This window comes from Schistocerca nitens, chromosome 1 (genome assembly GCF_023898315.1).
Source record: "Schistocerca nitens isolate TAMUIC-IGC-003100 chromosome 1, iqSchNite1.1, whole genome shotgun sequence".
NCBI lineage: Eukaryota > Metazoa > Arthropoda > Insecta > Orthoptera > Acrididae > Schistocerca > Schistocerca nitens.
In genome coordinates, this window is record NC_064614.1 from 373590436 (window position 1) to 373611870 (window position 21435).

Sequence of the window (21435 nt, forward strand, 5' to 3'; positions counted from 1 at the left end):
GCTTCATTTTTTTTTGTCAAGGAGTTTATGTCACTACAGCCGAGCTCAAAATAAGTCTTAGTGTTCTTTGATAGACGGGAGTAATTGAGACTGGTCTATAATGTTGCATCTAGTCCCATTCTACCTACATCTACATCTACATACACACTCCGCAATCCACCATACGGTGAGTGGCGGAGGGTACCTCGTACCACAACTAGCATCTTCTCTCCCTGTTCCACTCCCAAACAGAACGAGGGAAAAATGACTGCCTATATGCCTCTGTACGAGCCCTAATCTCTCTTATCTTATCTTTGTGGTCTTTCCGCGAAATATAAGTTGGCGGCAGTAAAATTGTACTGCAGTCAGCCTCAAATGCTAGTTCTCTAAATTTCCTCAGTAGCGATTCACGAAAAGAACGCCTCCTTTCCTCCAGAGACTCCCACCCGAGTTCCTGAAGCATTTCCGTAACACTCGCGCGATGATCAAACCTACCAGTAACAAATCTAGCAGCCCGCCTCTGAATTGCTTCTATTTCCTCCCTCAATCCGACCTGATAGGGATACCAAATGCTCGAGCAGTACTCAAGAATAGGTCGTATTATTATAAGCGGTCTCCTTTACAGATGAACCACATCTTCCCAAAATTCTACCAATGAACCAAAGACGACTATCCGCCTTCCCCACAACTGCCATTACACGCTTGTCCCACTTCATATCGCTCTGCAGTGTTACGCCCAAATATTTAATCGACGTGACTGTGTCAAGCGCTACACTACTAATGGAGTATTCAAACATTACGGGATTCTTCTCCTATTCATCTGCATTAATTTACATTTATCTATATTTAGAGTTAGCTGCCATTCTTTACACCAACCACAAATCCTGCCCAAGTCATCTTGTATCCTCCTACAGTCACTCAACGACGACACCTTCCAATACACCACAGCATCACCAGCAAACAGCCGCACATTGCTATCCACCCTAAACAAAATATCATTTATGTAGATAGAAAACAACAGCGGACCTACCACACTTCCCTGGAGCACTGCAGAAGATACCCTCACCTCCGATGAAAACTCACCACCGAGGACAACGCACTGGGTTCTATTACTTAAGAAGTCTTCGAGCCACTCACATACTTGGGAACCAATCCCATATGCTCGTACCTTACTTAGGAGTCTGCAGTGGGGCACCGAGTCAAACGCTTTCCGGAAGTCAAGGAATATGGCATCCGTCTGATACCATTCATCCATGGTTCGCAAGATATCATGTGAAAAAAGGGCGAGTTGCGTTTCGCAGGAGCGATGCTTTCTAAAGCCGTGCTGATGCATGAACAGCAACTTCTCTGTCTCAAGGTAATTCATTATATTCGAACTGAGAATATGTTCGAGAATCCTACGACAAACCGATATTAAGGATATTGGTCTGTAATTTTGAGGATCCGTCCTTCTACCCTTCTTACACTCCTGGAAATGGAAAAAAGAACACATTGACACCGGTGTGTCAGACCCACCATACTTGCTCCGGACACTGCGAGAGGGCTGTACAAGCAATGATCACACGCACGGCACAGCGGACACACCAGGAACCGCGGTGTTGGCCGTCGAATGGCGCTAGCTGCGCAGCATTTGTGCACCGCCGCCGTCAGTGTCAGCCAGTTTGCCGTGGCATACGGAGCTCCATCGCAGTCTTTAACACTGGTAGCATGCCGCGACAGCGTGGACGTGAACCGTATGTGCAGTTGACGGACTTTGAGCGAGGGCGTATAGTGGGCATGCGGGAGGCCGGGTGGACGTACCGCCGAATTGCTCAACACGTGGGGCGTGAGGTCTCCACAGTACATCGATGTTGTCGCCAGTGGTCGGCGGAAGGTGCACGTGCCCGTCGACCTGGGACCGGACCGCAGCGACGCACGGATGCACGCCAAGACCGTAGGATCCTACGCAGTGCCGTAGGGGACCGCACCGCCACTTCCCAGCAAATTAGGGACACTGTTGCTCCTGGGGTATCGGCGAGGACCATTCGCAACCGTCTCCATGAAGCTGGGCTACGGTCCCGCACACCGTTAGGCCGTCTTCCGCTCACGCCCCAACATCGTGCAGCCCGCCTCCAGTGGTGTCGCGACAGGCGTGAATGGAGGGACGAATGGAGACGTGTCGTCTTCAGCGATGAGAGTCGCTTCTGCCTTGGTGCCAATGATGGTCGTATGCGTGTTTGGCGCCGTGCAGGTGAGCGCCACAATCAGGACTGCATACGACAGAGGCACACGGGGCCAACACCCGGCATCATGGTGTGGGGAGCGATCTCCTACACTGGCCGTACACCACTGGTGATCGTCGAGGGGACACTGAATAGTGCACGGTACATCCAAACCGTCATCGAACCCATCGTTCTACCATTCCTAGACCGGCAAGGGAACTTGCTGTTCCAACAGGACAATGCACGTCCGCATGTATCCCGTGCCACCCAACGTGCTCTAGAAGGTGTAAGTCAACTACCCTGGCCAGCAAGATCTCCGGATCTGTCCCCCATTGAGCATGTTTGGGACTGGATGAAGCGTCGTCTCACGCGGTCTGCACGTCCAGCACGAACGCTGGTCCAACTGAGGCGCCAGGTGGAAATGGCATGGCAAGCCGTTCCACAGGACTACATCCAGCATCTCTACGATCGTCTCCATGGGAGAATAGCAGCCTGCATTGCTGCGAAAGGTGGATATACACTGTACTAGTGCCGACATTGTGCATGCTCTGTTGCCTGTGTCTATGTGCCTGTGGTTCTGTCAGTGTGATAATGTGATGTATCTGACCCCAGGAATGTGTCAATAAAGTTTCCCCTTCCTGGGACAATGAATTCACGGTGTTCTTATTTCAATTTCCAGGAGTGTATATACAGGCGTCACCTGCGCTTTTTTCCAGTCGCTCGGGACTTTACGTTGGGCAAGAGATTCGCGATAAACGCAAGCTAAGTAAGGAGCCAATGCAATAGAGTACTCTCTGTAAAACCGAATTGGAATCCCATCAGGACCTGGAGATTTATTTATTTTCAACCCATTCAGCTGCTTCACAACCCCAGGGATGTCTATCACTGTGTCCTCCATGCGGGAATCTGTACGAGACTCAATCGGCGGTATGTTTGTACGATCCTCCTGCGCGAAAGATTTCTCAAATGCTAAATTTAAAATTTCAGCAACAAGAGTTTACTTACTGCTATCGTGAGAGGCAGTTTGGTTAGTATTTTAATCTTAATACAAGCAACTATGACGGACGATAAAAATAGCCAACACGGTGTCTGGAGTATTGGTAGTTCAGAGACACGTACGAAAGAAGAATCTGTACTCCTTCCCTATCAGGTTGACAAGGGAATAACAAGAGCAATACCGAGACGGAAGGGTAAAATACGAACGTGTTCTTTGTGGTGGCGACCTAGAGAGGAAGCGCGTGTGCGCCTGTTGCGAGGTCGGGTTGCGACGCCGGGCCCCCGGACAGCTGGCCCGCCGGGCAGGTGGGCAGCGGCGCGGCGCGGCGCCTGTGAGCGCGGGCCGGCGTAACCCTACCCGCCGCCCGTATCGGGTGGCCGCGCTCGCCCTCGAAACACAATCCCAGATGCTCGCCTGCTCGCTTGCTTGGCTTGCCTTGGTTCGACTTCACTTGGCCCGTCGGCAGCTGTGACCGAGTCCGTAGCTCAGCGACTCTGCCGGAACCTCCCGCCCTCACGCGAGCATCCGCTCTAACTTCTTGCACGCCTGGAGAGTTCGCTCGATAAAACAACAATACCAACATTAGTTTTTATTCGAAAAAGTGAAAATACTAGTGTTGTACGAGAGGCTTTGTTGTGTACATAGTTCCGCGTAGTCAGCGCGTACACAACTTTCCCACTAGAGCGCGCCCCGCTAAGCACAACAGTGCAGGCGCAGCGCTCATCCGTCTCCGCACTACAGGATGGCGCTGCCTTAGAGACGGACCAAATTCTGCTTCCGCCAATCCACGTATTAATATGTAACGCAGCCAATGAGATTGCTGCTAACGTAGAACCTTTTCTCCTCACGGATCACACTCGCGCAGTGATATCTGAACGCGCTAGGTATTATAACGAGTGTACAGACCTCCGATTAGTCTTTCTGCATTAGTCTGTACGAGTCTGCTTTTGTCTGCACCAGTCTGCATTAGTCTGCACCTAAGAAGATTATCATATTCCTGTACATAGCCATGAAGATATATGTATAGACACTTTGTCAAGTATCAGAGATATGTGAGAATAAGATTAACGTACCAAGACCAAAGGAACTTCAGATTGTCAATTTTGGTCACCGTCAGTCTGCTACTCTAAGCGTGCAAGTGGCATTTCTATCGTCTGACCTAACGGCAGAAGATAAACACGCCACGATAAGACCACGAGACATGTTGCTGACACTTGCCTACTTCGTTAGAGCGACAAGTCAAATAATCTGATGGTGTGTGTACGGAAGGTCTTACAGTACGCACACCACAGGCTTTCAATAAGTAATGCAAACTTTTTTATGGAAGTAGGTTGGTTTTATTCAGGATTGCAATACACGATATTATTTCCCATCCTTTCGGCTACAAAACCCTATTTTTCAACAGAATCTCCTTTCAGTGAGGTAGCTTTAAGCCACCTTACTGGGAGGGCCTGTATTCCCGCAGGCTACCATTCTACTAGTCGACGTCGCAGCCAACGTCTTGCTGCATTAGTATAACCTTCAAATCATCCAAGCACTACTTCCCGGAGGAGTGCATCTTTCACAGTGCCAAACAGACGGAAGTAGGAAGCTGCGAGATCCGTACTGTAGAGTGGATGAGGAAGACCAGTCTAATGAAGTTTTGTGAGCCCTTTTCAGGTGTGCAGCCTTGTGTGAACCCTTGCATTGTCATGAGGTAATAGAAGTTCGTTAACATTTTTGTGGCGACGAACGGGCTTCTGCTGTAGATACTGAGGGTAGAACATGTTGTGTTGGCTGAAGAGCCAACACCATATTACTAAGGGAGGCCGAAATGCACGTGTTTTACCTCACGCAGGCTGGCGTGAGGAGGGAAGAACTATACTGACGCGAAGTCTGGAACATGACAATGAATTAGAATTCAGAAAGCGGACGTAATTAGTTTGATACTTAACTTTAATCCATTAAAATGAACGTCGCTCTTGACAGTACATGATTCACATTATTATCTGTTCAGAAACATTCTTCAAGATATGACTTCTAGTAGCTGAATATGGCGCCTTGCTAGGTCTTAGCAAATGACGTAGCTGAAGGCTATGCTAAACTGTCGTCTCTGCAAATGAGAGCGTATGGAGGCAGTGAACCATCGCTAGCAAAGTGGGCTGTAGAACTGGGACGAGTGCTAGTGGAGTCTCTAGACTAGACCTGCCCTGTGGCGGCGCTCGGTCTGCAATCACTGATAGTGGCGACACGCGGGTCCGACGTATACTAACGGACCGCGGCCGATTTAAAGGCTACCCACCTAGCAAGTGTGGTGTCTGGCGGTGACACCACAGAACAATACATTTCACAGTTGATCGTTGGACCCTGAGGGAGGACCTCAAACAGAATAAACCTTTCAAAGTCCCAGAAGACCGTCGCCACGACTTTATCTGCTGAAGGTACGACCTTGACCTTTTTCTTTGGAGGAGAGTTTGTGTGGCTACACGCCATGGATTGCTCTTTTGTTTCTGGTTCGAAGTGATGAACCCTTGTTTCATCGCCTGTGCCGATGTGCGACAAAAAATTGTCACGATGAGCCTCGTAGCGAGCAAGCGTTTCCGCACAGATGATTCTTCATTGCGACTCACCGTGCTTTCAGTCATTGCCAAGTCTCGGTAGGCATTCTGGAAGAGCCAATGACTCTCTGCGATGCTCTGTTTTTCCGCCAAAAAAAACTCAATGGCAGCTCCCTGCTTGGAATGCAACTTCGTTAAAGATGCTATTTTGTAGGCTACGTATAGCGCCGCCACCTATCGGAAGCGGGACTGTTCTACAATCGGGTGAGATCGTTAAATCCTAGTGGTACCCGGCTAGATCCCAGTGGAGCAAAAAATTATTTGTACCATAATTTGGCCGGAAAAGTTGCAACCATTTTCAAAGCTGCAGAAATAGACAGAATATTCAGGATAGAATGAAGAATAATCAGGACCCGCATAAACAGAAAAAAAAAATACATGCCGGAACCTGATACTGGAGACTGTCAGCTGCTGGTAATGCTGTTTCACACGAGTACACGGCATTTCCGTATCTTTTATAGTAATCATTCAACATATGACGCTGTTCACGGCCTTTATATTCTTACCAGGCCCGGTAATTACACTATACACGAGCAATACAAATGGATTCTCGTGACTGTCTAACTGTCTGGGATGACTGGAACTCTAGCCATTTAGTTACCCGCCGAAGGTGTGTACGTGTACGAAGTTATGTTGACATCCGATTGTGTATTCTGGAGGCTACACTTTTCTTGTCAGGCAGTTTGTAATCAGCTTCCTGATGTTGTAACTCTTCTACATTTACGTACATACTACGGAAGCCACCGTACGGTGTTTGATGGAGGGTATCTTTTACCACTAGTCATATCCTTTCCTGTTCCGCTTATAAATAGAGCGAGGAAAAAACAATTGCTTAAAAGCCTCCGTACGACCCCTAATTTCTCGCATCTTATCTTCATGGTCCTTAGCCTGGGTCCACGCGTTGGCGCCAACAGTGTTGCTTCATTGTGTGAATCGACGAAATAGCACTGGAACCAACAATGGTCCAAATTTTGGTACGGCTACGGCTCCGTTGCTTGTCGGTATTTTGACCAAACATCAAAGGGCATTGGAACCAACACAGGTAGACCGACCACACACTGGTTCCAACGAAGCTTATTTTGGTTGTCTTTTCGAAACCCAGATTTCTTTATCGCTTGTACTTCCAGGTCGGACATTTGAAAACACTGTGTCTCTGGAAGAGTGGAATAACTCGCAAGTTCTTGAGTTTTTGGAACTTTACCACTAAGAAAACATTTGTGGGATCACAAACACAAAAATCGCTGTGTCACTGCATGGCAACCAAAGAGTTACATGATTTCTGCATCTCTTTTCGGAGACGTAACTGTTAAGGTATAAACACACACACCTATCTAAAAAAGATTGATTATTGATGTATATATTTTTATTCATTCTATAAATGTGCTTTGTTTTTATTGATGTATTTGTTTACTTGTGCGATAAAGCGTGATTCACTCAAGTTCTTGCCATACGCCTCATGTCATTTGATATTCCGAGAATTTTGCGACGATGGAGAAATCTGACAAAGGCTTGCACTGTATTCCAGCATTTCCGAAACGTCAGGAGCATAAGGCCTTAAGTTTTTGCTGTGACTGGAAACTTAGTTGCTGGATGTAAGGTATGGTGAATTACGTCTTCTGTCTACAGCAGGCTGACTGATTTGGTTTTTGAAATGTTGCAATTGGTATTACTCGAATTACTGTTTTTGTTGGTTTCTGGAAATTGAAGAAGTTTGTTAGAAAATAGAGACTACAGACAGAAACGTCTGAGACTTTCTGTGAGCAGACAGTTTGTATACGAAGTAGAAAAAAGTTTAGCTAGGTAATGTTTTAAGAATTAATTTCATAAAATTACTATTAGCCAACAAATACGTTCTATGTTCGACTTGCTGGGTGGTCTAGGTCGTAAAGTATCTTCTTATCCGTGAGTCATAGTTTCCGTGTTTCATCCACGTAACACACAGTTCCATTCAAATACAAATTTAACCACATGCTACGTAATATTTATGAAAACATTTTTAGAACATTTTTCTCTTAACTCTGTTCAGCAAAACTTGTGGCTTACACATATCTCCAACTGATTTTGGAATTTTTCTGCAGTGAATTTGTTTTATGTAAAGTAAAGGGTGTATTAAACTAAACGAAGACTGGTCCTAGACGAATTTTCCAGACCTCGTCTTGTTACTATCAGTGCTACGCAATAGATCGTCTGAGACTGGAGTATTTGTATATACTCGTATATGTTACAGCCATTGCCCACCATCACCTTTTACATGTTTCGTTTCTTGTTTTGCAACGTCAAAATACGCCCACATCCGCAAATTCACCGGCCGCGATCTGTCCGCCAGACATGCTTACGTTGGCTCCTTGCGAATTCAAATGACTGTTGGTTCCAGTGTCCCAGAGCTATTGACTATTGCTGGCGCTGGCGCTGGCGTTGGCACCAATATTTGAACGAAGGGTTATTAAAGAGAAATCTTACTTTCCGCGCTTGCTAAGGAAAATGGAGTGAAATTTCTCCTTGTGCAAGACTCTGTTTCTTTTTAAAAACAGAAATAGCAAATGAAATAAGTGCCTTAACACGCCTAAAACAACGGAAAGAAAAACTACATCACCAGAAACCATGAAAAGCTGTAGAATGTGTGGCAGGTATAAAACTTCCAGCATAAAAGAACCCATAACGTCAAATAATAAAAAAACGCATCGAAAATAATGAAACAATATGCAATAAAACGGAACCGACAATGAGTACGATCAGAAAAAAACGCATTTCGTTCTTCAGACTTCAAATCAGGTCATCAGAAAACAAAATTATCCATGGAACGACAGAGAAATAAGATCTAGTAAACAAAACAGACAAAATACAGAAATTCAAAAACCAAAAAAGGTGCACTACAAACCAAGGTCAACAAATAAACAATGAGAAGAGTGATGTCGGACGAAGAAAGAATGATGAGATGCAAAGAACGAAGAAGTACTGAGCCAACAGATGAGAGAAAAATGCTTTTTATAAAACTGACTAAAGTGTTGGTAAGTAAATGAGGTAAAAAGAAAATCCACAACTCCTGATTACCAGGCAGTGTTCATATGTTTGGACAAATTCCGCATTGTCCCACGTAATGAGGGCAGACAATCCGATCATCGAGTGTGGATATTAATATAATTTCGACAGGTCCTTCGACAGGAACAGCCTGACTGCTGGAACTCGGCTTTGCCCTTCCCTCGCTTTTATCTGCTTAATCACACTGCGCTGGGAAAGGGCTCATCATAAACATCGAAACTAGACAGTTGCACATCTGACACACAAAAATTAGTTTGCTCTTTAAGATGGGACTCATATTTTCATATTTCGTACATCACTGCTGCTCGTAAGAACGTGGTATATGGAACAGCCGGCCAGTGTGGCCGAGCGGTTCTAGGCGCTACAGTCTGGAACCACGCGACCTCTACGGTCACAGGTTCGAATCCTTCCTCGGACATGGCATTGTGTGATGTCCTTAGGTTGGTTAGGTTTAAGTAGTTCTAAGTCTAGGGAACTGATGACCTCAGAAGTTAAGTCCCGTAGTGCTCAGAGCCATTTGAGCCATTTTTTATATGGAAGAAGAGCACTAAGGTCACAGAGACATTCGATATTATCATTTCTTTCAAACATTAAATACTTGGATACACCATCGATAGCAGTAGAATATTTTATGAACTGTTTTCTTGAGTGTAATACTAAATTCGTATCCTGGAGGAGCGAGGTTGAAATCTATGTATGGCCATGTACGTATCTTTCAATCACTAGAGCCGAACACTCTGATCTCTGTTAACCAAGGCCACGACCGATTTTCATTTCTAGCGTTGTCGACCCGAGATAACGTCTCATCTCACGTGACGTCGACAGGACATTAAACACTTTCTCCCTCCAGTTGCCTGTTGGACTCCGGATATTTACTCATCGGGGCGCAGGTGGTTCCAATCTCCGTTCGTACGCACACGTGTAGTAAGATCTACACCTGGAACTACTCCTATGTTGTGTGTTTCAAAGGCAGGGCACTATATTGTAGGAGGCTGGCGGGGAAGGAGAGGAAGGGACTATTGATATCAGCTGAATCTTGACTTTGTGCAGCATCAGCGGTGACGGGTGAAAATGTGCATTTATCGCCATTATGCGGACTATCTCGGCAAGCCTATCAGCCGACCCACATTCCCACCTAGCGCCACCTATCTGCAGTCCCTGTCCTTATCCTCCATTATCGTTACTTGAAGATTCCCGTAGGCTGTCGGACGTAATTGTGCATCCGCACTGAATGTGGCGAATTCATTGTCCATCGAGGAGAATCAGTTACAGGAATGCGTGGTGTCTGTTCTTTCGGACATGTCCGTGCCGAGAAATTCCGCACAGTTGCAATAAACGGAGTGTTCGGGTGGCTCAGTACTTAACGCAACTGCCTAGTAAGCAGGAGATCCCATGCTCGGATCCCTGTCCGGTACACGTTTTCAGTCGTCTCCTGATGGCGCAAAAAGTCCTGATGCAGCCGATATCAATAGTCCCTTCCCTTTCCCTTCCTTTCTCCCCCTCCTCCCCCAATTTACATAACATCTAGCTGCGGATTCCGCGTGGTGACTGTTCTTTTGGACAAGTCCGAAAGAACGGACACCACGCATTCATATATTATCATCTCTTATTAAGTGAATCAGCTGAACCAACTTCCAGTGATCTGGATACCAACAGTGCATTAAATCACGTGAGTGAAGTGGAACCAGGAAAGAAATGTGGCATTAAAAAATATTCTCAACTTGTGGTTCTCTTTAGCCTCTTTAGAAAACTTCAATGAACTTAGAAATTACGGGGGTTTATTTGCAATTACTTGTGCAGAATTTATGAAACGACCTGAGGATCAGGTTACAGGAAGTGCATCATCTGGGTGTCAGTAAACGTGTTAATAATGTATAGGCCGCTGAAAATATACTTGTTAACGATTTTAATCCTCGTCAGTCATTGATGGCTTTTTCAGCGGGGCAGGTAAACCAGGAAACAAATACATTTAATTGCATACATTTGCAACTGCCTGCTCAGCTAATTTGTATCTCCAGTCCTGAGGGAATCACGAGAGCGGGATGCAGCTCCAAGCAATTTCCTTCCTGCCGCTCTCTTGAAGGGAAGAAATTAAAACTTGCGACACCCTCGCGCCTTAGCTTTTGTAATTACTACGGGGTAAGGCATTAAACTGCAGTTCGTATTTCACTCTGTGCAGCTTTTGTACATGTAAAAATTACATCCGGCAGCTAGTATCTCAGTTTCTACTATCGAAGGAAGGAAGAATGCGTTTAATGTCCCGTCGACATTTGAGACGGAGCACAAGTTCGGATGGTGTCAAGGATGGGCAATGAAATCGGCCGTGTCCTTTCAAAGGAACCATTTCGGCATTTGCCTTAAGCGATTTAGGGAAATCACAGAAAACCTACATCTGGATGGCCGGACGTGGGCTTGAACCGTCGTCCAATGTACTAATCACTACATCACCTTGCTCGGTTCTACTATGAAGTGTACACTTCCATGTTAATCAGCTACGAACAATAATCATTTCAGAATTACGTACTCTTAATGAACAACTTGGTGGCTCTATGAGCGTCAAGATATAAGTTTAGTGTTTCAATGTTTTACCTCTAACTCATCGTAATATTTTAATAATTTAACGTAACTTTTATCTGTGGAAGTGATTTGTGCATGCGAAAGTTGACAAATTGCAATGTGGTTCGTTTCAAGATCAGGCCTGACTAACAGAAACACAATTTCTGACGCCTCAGACACCTCTTTGCTGGTTCTGTCTGCATGACTATACCACAGAAACAGGAATTTTTTTTTGTGCCCATCGCTCTCTCCTTATCATTTTTCCCGCCAGTCTAGTTTCACCTGTCCTTTAGGTGCTGAGCATGACCAGTGCTTCGGAGGTGGTGTATCGTAGACCAAGGTCGTTTAGCAGGTTTCCTGAAATACCTTAGATATCGCTCTGTCAGCTTATTACTACTTATTATTGTTATTATTACTTTTAGCAATAGTAGTAGTAGTAGTAGCAATAATTAATTTTATGTATGCTGTAACTCATTTCTGTGTCATCACACATCAAAGCGTAAACGGAAAGTGGAACTTTTATGTCCCAGCTACACATTAATTTCGGCGAAGTAGCCGTTTTATGTCAGTAGTAAAATGGCAGGCATCGTTTACGATCCTCTTATGCATCGTCAAATAGTGTGTCAACGGAACTGAGTTTTCCTACCAAAACTTCGTAAGCGAACCATCGTGAGCACAACATGGGAACCGTAACAGCTACGTAAAGAACTCTTGATGTTAATGTAATAACCATTTCACTAGTGGAAATTAAAGTTTTCCCTCGTTAATGTTAATTATGTATATACACAGTTCAAGCTTATGATAATATTTTTTCACGATTAGAGTTTTAGCAGCATATTTGATGATCTGAAGATACTTATTTGTTTCCAGCTTGCTAAACAGGAAAAGAAAAGAAGATTACTGTTTCAGTTCCTAAAACACTTCTCTATCTTCAGTGGTTTGTCGAGCGTCGTTTGCTAGACGTCTTTACTCTTCATTATGTCGTTATGGAGATACATTAAAGGAAAGTACGGCAAACTCATCTTTTTACTGTTCTAAAACAGTTATATTAGAATAAAAAACAATATTTTGTCACATGGAAACAATAACACCCTATAATAATTCTCTAATGAGACCACAGCGCGAGCTTAAATTTTGTAGCGATCACCGCATGTATCATCTGTCGCAGTACGTCTCTGAACAATGAACTGTTTCCCATAAAGCAAGCGAAATAATGTCTAATAGAAGTGCGAAACAATAACTTACCAGACGGCGGGAACTCGTAGAAATACGCAGACCTCGGGCTCAAGCAACTGAAACATAAAAACAGAAATCGCGTATAAAAAAATACTGACTTTCTCATGAAAAATTTAGTATGGTCACATTAAGATTCTGCATTACCTTTTTAATACCGAACAAGACGCGCAAAAATGGTTCAAATGGCTCTGAGCACTATGGGACTTAACTTCTGAGGTCATCAGTCCCCTAGAACTTAGAACTACTTAGACCTAACTAACCTAAGGACATCACACACATCCATGCCCGAGGCAGGATTCGAACCTGCGACCGTAGCTGTCGTGCGGTTCCAGACTGTAGCGCCTAGAACCGCTCGGCCACACCGGCCGGCTCAAGACGCGCAACTACTGTGGATTCTATCATAGAGTTAACTGACTAGGACTTTGATGGGGACACAGATGGGAAACGTTCTGCTGACATTTGGGTCTCAAGCGTTCGTCGATGTTGGCATCACAGTGAGAAGACTACCTACACTTTGTTTTCTACAGTAAACGAATGAGATTTCTGTTTAAAACTGTAACAATCCAAGTATCTACCCTTTCACCTAGGTCCAGTAAATGATCAAATTATTTATTTTTGGCATACATGGTTCCGGAACTTGCATGACAGTGGATAGTTTCATCTTGCTTAACCTACCATGTGCTGATCCTGATAAGACGAATATTTAGGTGAAGAGAATCGAAGCGTTTGAGGTGTGATGCTACAGAAGAATGTTGAAAATTACGTGGACTGACAAGGAATGAGGGGGTTCTCGGCAGAAACGGTGAGAAAAAGAACATATGGAAAACATGGACAAGAAGAAGGGACAGGATCATAGGACACCTGTTAAGACATCAAGGAATATCTTCCATGGCACTACCGGAAGCAGTAGAGAATAAAAGCTGTAGGGGAATACAAGTTTGGAATACATCCGGCATGTAATTGACGACGTAGGCTGTAAGTGGTACTCTGGGACGAAAAGGTTGCACAGGAGAGAAATTCGTGGCGGCCACGTCAAACCAGTCGGAAAACTTGATGACTAAAATAAAAAAATTAAAAAATTCGAAAATAAGTCCCTCTACACTCTGAAATAGTGCGCAAAGAAGGATGACAGAAGACAGATATTGACAAATGATCTGACAGGCTGGGTATCAATCAGCGACTGTTTGCCAATGACGTTGTGGTGTACGTTGAGTGTCTGTAGGAGGATACAAGATGACTTAGACAAAGTTTCTAGTTGGTGTGATGAGTGACAGTTAGCTCTAAACGTAAAAAAAAAGAAACACAAGTTAATGCATATGAGCAGGAAAAAAGATCTCGTAATGTTCGATTACAGCATTAATAGCGTGCTCTTGACAAAGTCACGACGATTCAATATCTAAGCCTAACGTTGCAAAGCGGTATGGAACGAGCAAATAAGGACGGTATTAGGGAAGGCGAATGGTCGACTTCAGTTTATTGGGAAAATTTTAAGGAAAGTGTGGCTCATCTATAAAAGAGACCGCGTATAAAATACCAGTGCAATCCATTCTTGAGTACTGCTCGAGTGTTTGGGATCCCTACCATGTAGGATTAAATGAAGATATTGAAGCAATTTAGATGCTGGCTCCCAGATTTATTACCGGTAGATTCAAATGACACGTGTCACGAAGATGCCTCGGGAACTCAAATGGGAATCCCTGGAAGGTGGGTGACGTTCTTTCCACGAAACGTTGTTGATAAAATTTAGAGAACCAATATTTGAAGATGATGCAGAATGATTGTCCGCAGCTCGTGGTCGTGCGGTAGCGTTCTCGCTTCCCACGCCCGGGTTCCCGGGTTCGATTCCCGGCGGGGTCAGGGATTTTCTCTGCCTCGTGATGACTGGGTGTTGTGTGATGTCCTTAGGTTAGTTAGGTTTAAGTAGTTCTAAGTTCTAGGGGACTGATGACCATAGATGTAAAGTCCCATAGTGCTCAGAGCCATTTGAACCATTTTGCAGAATGATTCTACTGCAGCCAATGTACATTTCGAGTGAGGACCGCGAAGATAAGAGAAATTTGAACTCGTACGGAGGCATATAGTGAGTCGTTTTTCCCTCGCTCTGTTTGCGACTGGAATGGGGAAGGAAATGTCTGGTAGTGGTGTAAAGTAACCTCCGCGATGCTCCACACGGTGGCTTGCGGAGTATGTACGAGGGCTATTCCGAAAGTAAGGTCCGATAGGTCGCGAAATGGAAACCACGGTAAAAATCAAAAATGTTTTATTTGCAACAGTTAGATACACCTTGCAGCTACTTATCTCCATAGTCGCCGACCCGACTTAGACGTGTATCGTAGCGTTGTACCAACTTTCCCATACCCTCGCTATAGAAGGCAGCCGCCAGTGCTCTCCGCCAATTCTCTACGCTGGCGTACGGCTCGTTGTCTTGTGCCGAAATGTTGTCTTCATAACCAGCGGTTCATGTGACCAGAGCTGAAACTCAGAGGGAGACAATTACGGGCTGTATTGTGGGTAATCTCACATTTCCATTTGAAAACGATGCAGGAGCATCTTCATTGCCCCTGCAGAATGCGGCTGAGAATTGTCTTGAAGACGAAACAGCACGACAGTTATGTAATGTTAGCTGCATAGCTTCAGGGGAAATTTCTCACCAGGCCCCCGTACTTGGCGGCAGACACTATTTTCTAGACATCTTTACGCACTCACTGCGAGCTCAGAAATGAGAAGAGCGACGTGATGCTAACTGGGGTTATACTAGAGACACTACCCAACACATCTGTGCAAAGCTTTATCGGATTTTCATAGTCGTTTCCATTTCGTGACCGATCGGACCTTACTTTCGGAATAGCCCTCGTATTTGGATGTAGATGATAGGATATTGGTAGAGTTTTTTTGTTTATGGATGCGAATTGTAAATGACATTAATTAACAGTTAAAGGAGCTAGAGTAGCATCTGTCGGCTTTAATTCGGAGACTGAGATCGTAGTGGGCAAAGACAATGCAGGAAGTCGGCCGTGGCCTTGTCAACGGTATCGTACCGGTTTTCGGGTTAACTAACGGAAAATTTGGATGGCTGGACGTGCAGATGACGAATGCTCTTCTCATTCAACAGGAAACTGGATGTACAATGATGACTAGGTTTTCCTCGTATTGGAAGGGTCCGAGTTCAATCGCCCGGCCAGACTGACACATATGTTCTGTGATTTCCTGAGATCATGTCAGGTGAATACTTGACTGACTCTTCTAGCATGGCCTATTCTTTACCTTACCCTTTCAATTGTGCTCATGTTGAGTCTATAATAAACACGTGAGTGACAGCATATGAAGACCTACCTTTTCAAAGAACCAAAATGAGGCCACTGCGCTTAACAATCCGGACAAACTATCAGCAGTGCCTTGCAGCTCCCTTGTTCAACGCTGCATTGGAGAGAGATTTGATATTTATTCGGAGACCCAGTCTGGGGATCTAATGTCAGCAGACTCTAGAAGCAGATGCGATGCGCTGGGACACGTTTGAGTTATTCTGAACAGTGGAATTCTGTGGCCTGCATTGAGGCAGGGGTGGGGGTGGGGCTCTGCCTACGCATGCACGCTGGCCGCACTGTGCAACCTCAAACATGTTGCCGCCGCGGATTACGGATAATCATGATAAACAGCCTCACCACCTGACCACACAGGCTTCACTGCTTTGAGTCCAACGGAGCAGCTCTCAACTGTATCCCTACCGCGCACTAGACACAGTGTGAGGGGAGAGAATCCTCCTGCTGCAGGATCGTTTAAGTGGATGCAATCTCAGTTTTCTTTTCTTCTCGCTCTTAATGACTTACAGCTTTTATGAACAGGTATTAGCATTAGACGAGGCTATCAGAGCTACTATGAAGGAGCTGTGTTGACAAATTTGTCACCAGAAGAACTGGTCTTACGTATCAGGGCAAACGATATTCGTATTTCAGAGTGATGGGGCGACCTAAGATACCGACGAGCAGTCGTGACTCATAAAGACGAACAGCATGCTGATAGGTTAGAAAGATCAATTATCAAGCAAAAAACGGTCTAATTACTGCAGTATGATTAAAAATCAATGCCTTAGAAATGCTACTTTCTTACGTCAAAAGTTTGGCACATAACGCTAATTTCATCTTCACATGACGCCTTTACTTATCATTAAGTTCAAAAATGTTCAAATGTATGTGAAATCTTATGGGACTTAACTGCTAAGGTCATCAGCCCCTAAGCTTACACACTACTTAACCTAATTTATCCTAAGGACAAACTCACACACCCATGCCCGAGGGAGGACTCGAACCTCCGCCGGGACCAGCCGCACAGTCCATGACTGCAGCGCCCCAGACCGCTCGGCTAATCCCGAGCGGCAATCATTAAGTATTATGCGGGAAAAAACTACAAGAAAATTCCAGTCGTAATGTTGGAAGAAACTATGAGTATAATGCGTTTTGAAGATTTTATACGGACGTTAAAATGTAATAGCATTTAACAACAGGATTAATAAATTCCAACTGCAGCCAGAGGGAATTACAGTGCACACACAAATGAAAGGAATATGCCATATTTGTTTGGGCATGGTATACGTTAATTGCAGGCTACCTGAATTTAATGTCTTTCAACGAAATGAGCTTATAAAACGCCATCATAATCGTTCTGTAATGCATAAATAAAATAATAGTATTGCATAAACCGCTTTTTTTTCATTTGTGCCTCAATTATCGTTCGGTGAGCTCACACAATTATATACAGCCTGCTACATTTGGACAGAACTGTGCTGTAGTGGAACGTCTTGACGGTCGTGAGATACACAGTAGCATAAAATAACGGAGGATGCAGTATGTACTCAGAGGAACAACAGGAATAATCACAAACTCGTTTTACTGAAGAGGGAGAGTACCAAAAAGTTTGTTGCGTATGGCGAAGTATACGCTTGGAATGAGTCACCTAGTTCTCTTAACATCGAACAGTTTTCAACGGTTTTCTGGGCATAGAAGCAGAAATTTCTCAATTGTTAGAACTGTTTTCATTTGTGAAATGACGACTGTAGACTGTTAGCAATAGTGGATATTCGTTGCTTGTTTGAAAGCTTTCTCAAGTTTAGCTTACGACAGCACTGTTGCTTAATTCAAATATGCTTCATACAAACTGGCGATATTTTGTTCTTGCGATGTTTCTTCAGAATTTGGATACAAGTTTTAAGAAAGATTGAGATACACAGTAGCATAAAATAACGGAGGATGCAGTATGTACTCAGAGGAACAACAGGAATAATCACAAACTCGTTTTAATTTGTGTTAAATCTTATTGTTAGAGTAATTGTATTTCATATATAGCCGAAGTGACTTGACTGGATGGTTCAGGTGGTAAACAGCGTATTTCCTCCGGCCTGGTATTTTTACAAAGTGTGGTAGAAGCACAGAGACAGATGCGGGTAGTAAAAATGTCTTTGAAGGGTAGAAATTTAGACTTACATGCCTCGTTGACGATGAGGGCATGGGATAAGCAAACGCCGTACTCGTTTTTAAAAATCCGTTCCATCTTCCACGCTAAGTGATTTAGAAAAATGACGGAGAACTTAAAGCTAGATGGCGTCACTCCTCCAAAACATGCGTCCAGTACATTAACCACTGTCGCATTTAATTCGACAAATGTCTTTGACGCCTATCGCCATGTGTGTCACAGTATTACGACTGCAAAAGACAGCTAACAGGACAGCTCCTTTGCTCAGAGAAACGTCCCAGAATTTGTGTGAAGAGATTTAGAAAACGAAATGGGCAGTCTAAATAGGAATAGTTGGATAGATATTTTAACCCTTATCCTATCTCACCCAGTAAAAATAGGGAATATTTCGGTTTGTATCGCATACTCTACTCATCAGAAATTACAATCACAGTTCATATGTGAACATTGTTAAGTATTAGCGAAATTCGAGAGGAATAGACTATGTGCTATAGTTGGAGTCACAAACGATGGCGGTCCAGTTTAGGCTTGTTCTGCGCACCTACGTCACGTATTCTCTGACAACCAATGAGCGTGCATTAGTGTTTAGTGTTCAGAGCACTATGCTGTGGATGTCGCAGCCAATGCGAGCACAACACGTGATCGTAGCGAGTTATTAACTAAATTTTTATTCCATTTGTTGTGAATTTTCATTGCTGATGGTGTTGGTAAGCGACAAATATTACACAAGCACGCTAGAGGCACAATTTGCCGGATACACGCTTTCATAAAGAGCAAATTGCTTGTATGCACATACCGCAACTGTCGCTTGAAATAGGTAACAATGCAATCCTTTTCCGTGTCTCGAGCTCCGCGAACTGCCATCGTTCGTGGATCGGACTTACAGTACCGAGTTTCATCCACTCCCTTTTCTTATCATCGTACAACACAAACGTAAAACTACATTACACACATATATACATTACAGGAGTCTACACTTACCAGACACACTTAAACACAAAACTCTCACACGTCGCGAACGAAAGATGTAATTGTGCGCGAAGGACAGAAAAATCTTCTCAATTTGCGGTTGAACCTGCCTTCCGTGGTTTCCCAGCCAACAATGCCACAGGACTTAACTTTTTTTAGGTCTCCGTACGTCAATCAGTAAAAGCGGAATCCATAATCCATATCAGGTCACTCTATTGTCCATCTGTCTATCAAAATGGGTCAAATGGCTCTGAGCACTATGGGACTCAACTGCTGAGGTCATTAGTCCCCTAGAACTTAGAACTAGTTAAACCTAACTAACCTAAGGACATCACACACATCCATGCCCGAGGCAGGATTCGAACCTGCGACCGTAGCGGTCTCGCGGTTCCAGACTGCAGCGCCAGAACCGCGCGGCCACTTCGGCCGGCATCTGTCTATCCATCTGCGAAGACCCATTTTTCTCAGGAACCGGTAAAGGTATCTAGTTCAAATTTATGACGAATACTAAGGTCCACATTCCCTTGGCGGTGTAAGAAATTTAAGCTTTTATGTCAACGCAATCAAAAGATACGGCGATTTATGACACATATTCTGATACTCGCCAACTCACTCATCAAAACCTGTAGATGAACTGACTATATTCATAAATAAGTTTGCACGGAACCCTTAGAGTATGGGTGCTATCGCACTTTCTCGGCTTTTTTTAGTAGTAGTGAATATACGATTGTCCTTCCTTCCTTACACGGCGGTAAATTTAAAATACTCACACATGTTTCTATTTTCTCGATAGCATCACTATGGTAGAACGATGAAAAAATATTGGCTGTTTTAGTAAAATATATTCTCTTTTTCAGAAAACTATATTTGAGTCATCTAACAACGCATCTTTTTTTAGTGTAGATAAAAATGGAATGTGTGTGCTTGTGTTGTTCACAAGATAGGGCAGGCGCGGCATTTCATCCTGCTAAACGGATGAAGCTGCAATGTTGGTGGTCAAGTTTTAGAGGAATTCAGTTGCTCGTATTTTTTGTCTTTCTTTCATATATGTCAGCTGATAATGCGCATGCGCAACTTGTATGCGAGCTCTTGTAATTGGACATCTCACAGATTTTCAGACTCGGCTACAGCTGTTGCAACTTGTTTTTGTATGTTGTGGACCCGGTGTACAGAAATGAACTATTCCGGCTGTTTAATGACGCCGAGGGAGGAAAAAGTCGAGAAGCAGCAAGTTTAAAAAAGCACGTGGAAAGCGCGACCGAGGGTCGTTCTTTCCAGTAACAGCTTGCCAGCCTTTCCAAAAGAAATTAACGTTCATGCCCGTGCCATAAATCAGACCGCTTCGGCTGGGAAGCGCTCTTCGGTCCGAGAGAGTGTGCCAGTGTATACAGAGCGTGTGTTTCGAAACGGTGCAACTATAACCCTTATTTACGCAGTGAGCTAGCCGGCCGCAGATATTCTCGTTTTTTTTTTCTTTTTTTTTGCCGTTTTGCTGGAGCACTCTGGCTAGTCGCTGGACCTAAAGCGGCTGTTTGGCCGCTGCAGTTAGGCGGAGCATATTTCATAAACCCAGTGGTGCTGAGAAGGTTGCCCTGCCGACAAAAGCTGTTGTCGTGAATTTGGCCCTCGTAGACCAACAAGTGTTTCTCGTAACGCAAGGCAAACATTCTTCCCTGCCACATAAGAAACATTCCTTTAAGACCGTGCTTACAATCTTTAATTAATACATTTTGTGCAATGAGCTGTTGCAATGAAGTAGCGAAACCTGCTGTTTAAGTCAGCTGCTGGATAAATTAAAATTTGCTTCTGCGCTGTGTGTTTCAAGGAAGTTAGAAGTATCAACTGGTACAACGTCCAAAACAAATCTTTAATTTCGCAATGTGGAGGTTGACAGGAATAAGTGGTATAAAAATTTAAAACACTGTCTTACTTTATTTACTTTCATCCCATAATGCCGTGCGAAAAGATATTTTGGTTTAACTCATCAAACCAAGTAAAAGACTTCTGACTCCAAAAGCTTATAATACCAATTATTTCTGACGCGAATTGAAGTCGTCCTGCAGAAGGCTATTTAAGGATAAGATAATATTAACTACTCCTTTCCAGCGTATACTTTCTTTCATGAAATTTGTCTCCATAGTATATCTCTTTTGCTGTCAACCAATTTAGTTAATGTAATCAGTACTAGAAATAATCCTCATAAAGATTTAAAGTAAGTTTCTTTTGAACAAAAAGGCGTCCATTATTTAGGAATATACATTTTCAATAACTTTCCAGCAGTTATAAAAAGTTCAACAACTAAGAAAGTATAATTTAACAGGAGCCTAAAAGATTTGTTGGTGACTAACCCCTTCTGCGTCATTAACGAATTTCTTAGTAGACCCTATTAATATCT

General features: G+C 43.9%; 1 protein-coding gene across 7 annotated transcripts in view; it reads right to left on the reverse strand.

Moving 5' to 3' along the window:
* LOC126248992 (SAM and SH3 domain-containing protein 1-like) overlaps nucleotides 1-21435 on the reverse strand; it is a 769734-nt gene that overhangs the window by 227940 nt on the left and 520359 nt on the right. For all 7 annotated transcript variants that reach the window (XM_049950603.1, XM_049950597.1, XM_049950588.1 and 4 more), the window contains exon 3: nucleotides 12615-12661. In XM_049950603.1, the coding sequence (XP_049806560.1) occupies nucleotides 12615-12661 (47 nt within the window). The remainder of the gene's footprint in view (nucleotides 1-12614; nucleotides 12662-21435) is intronic.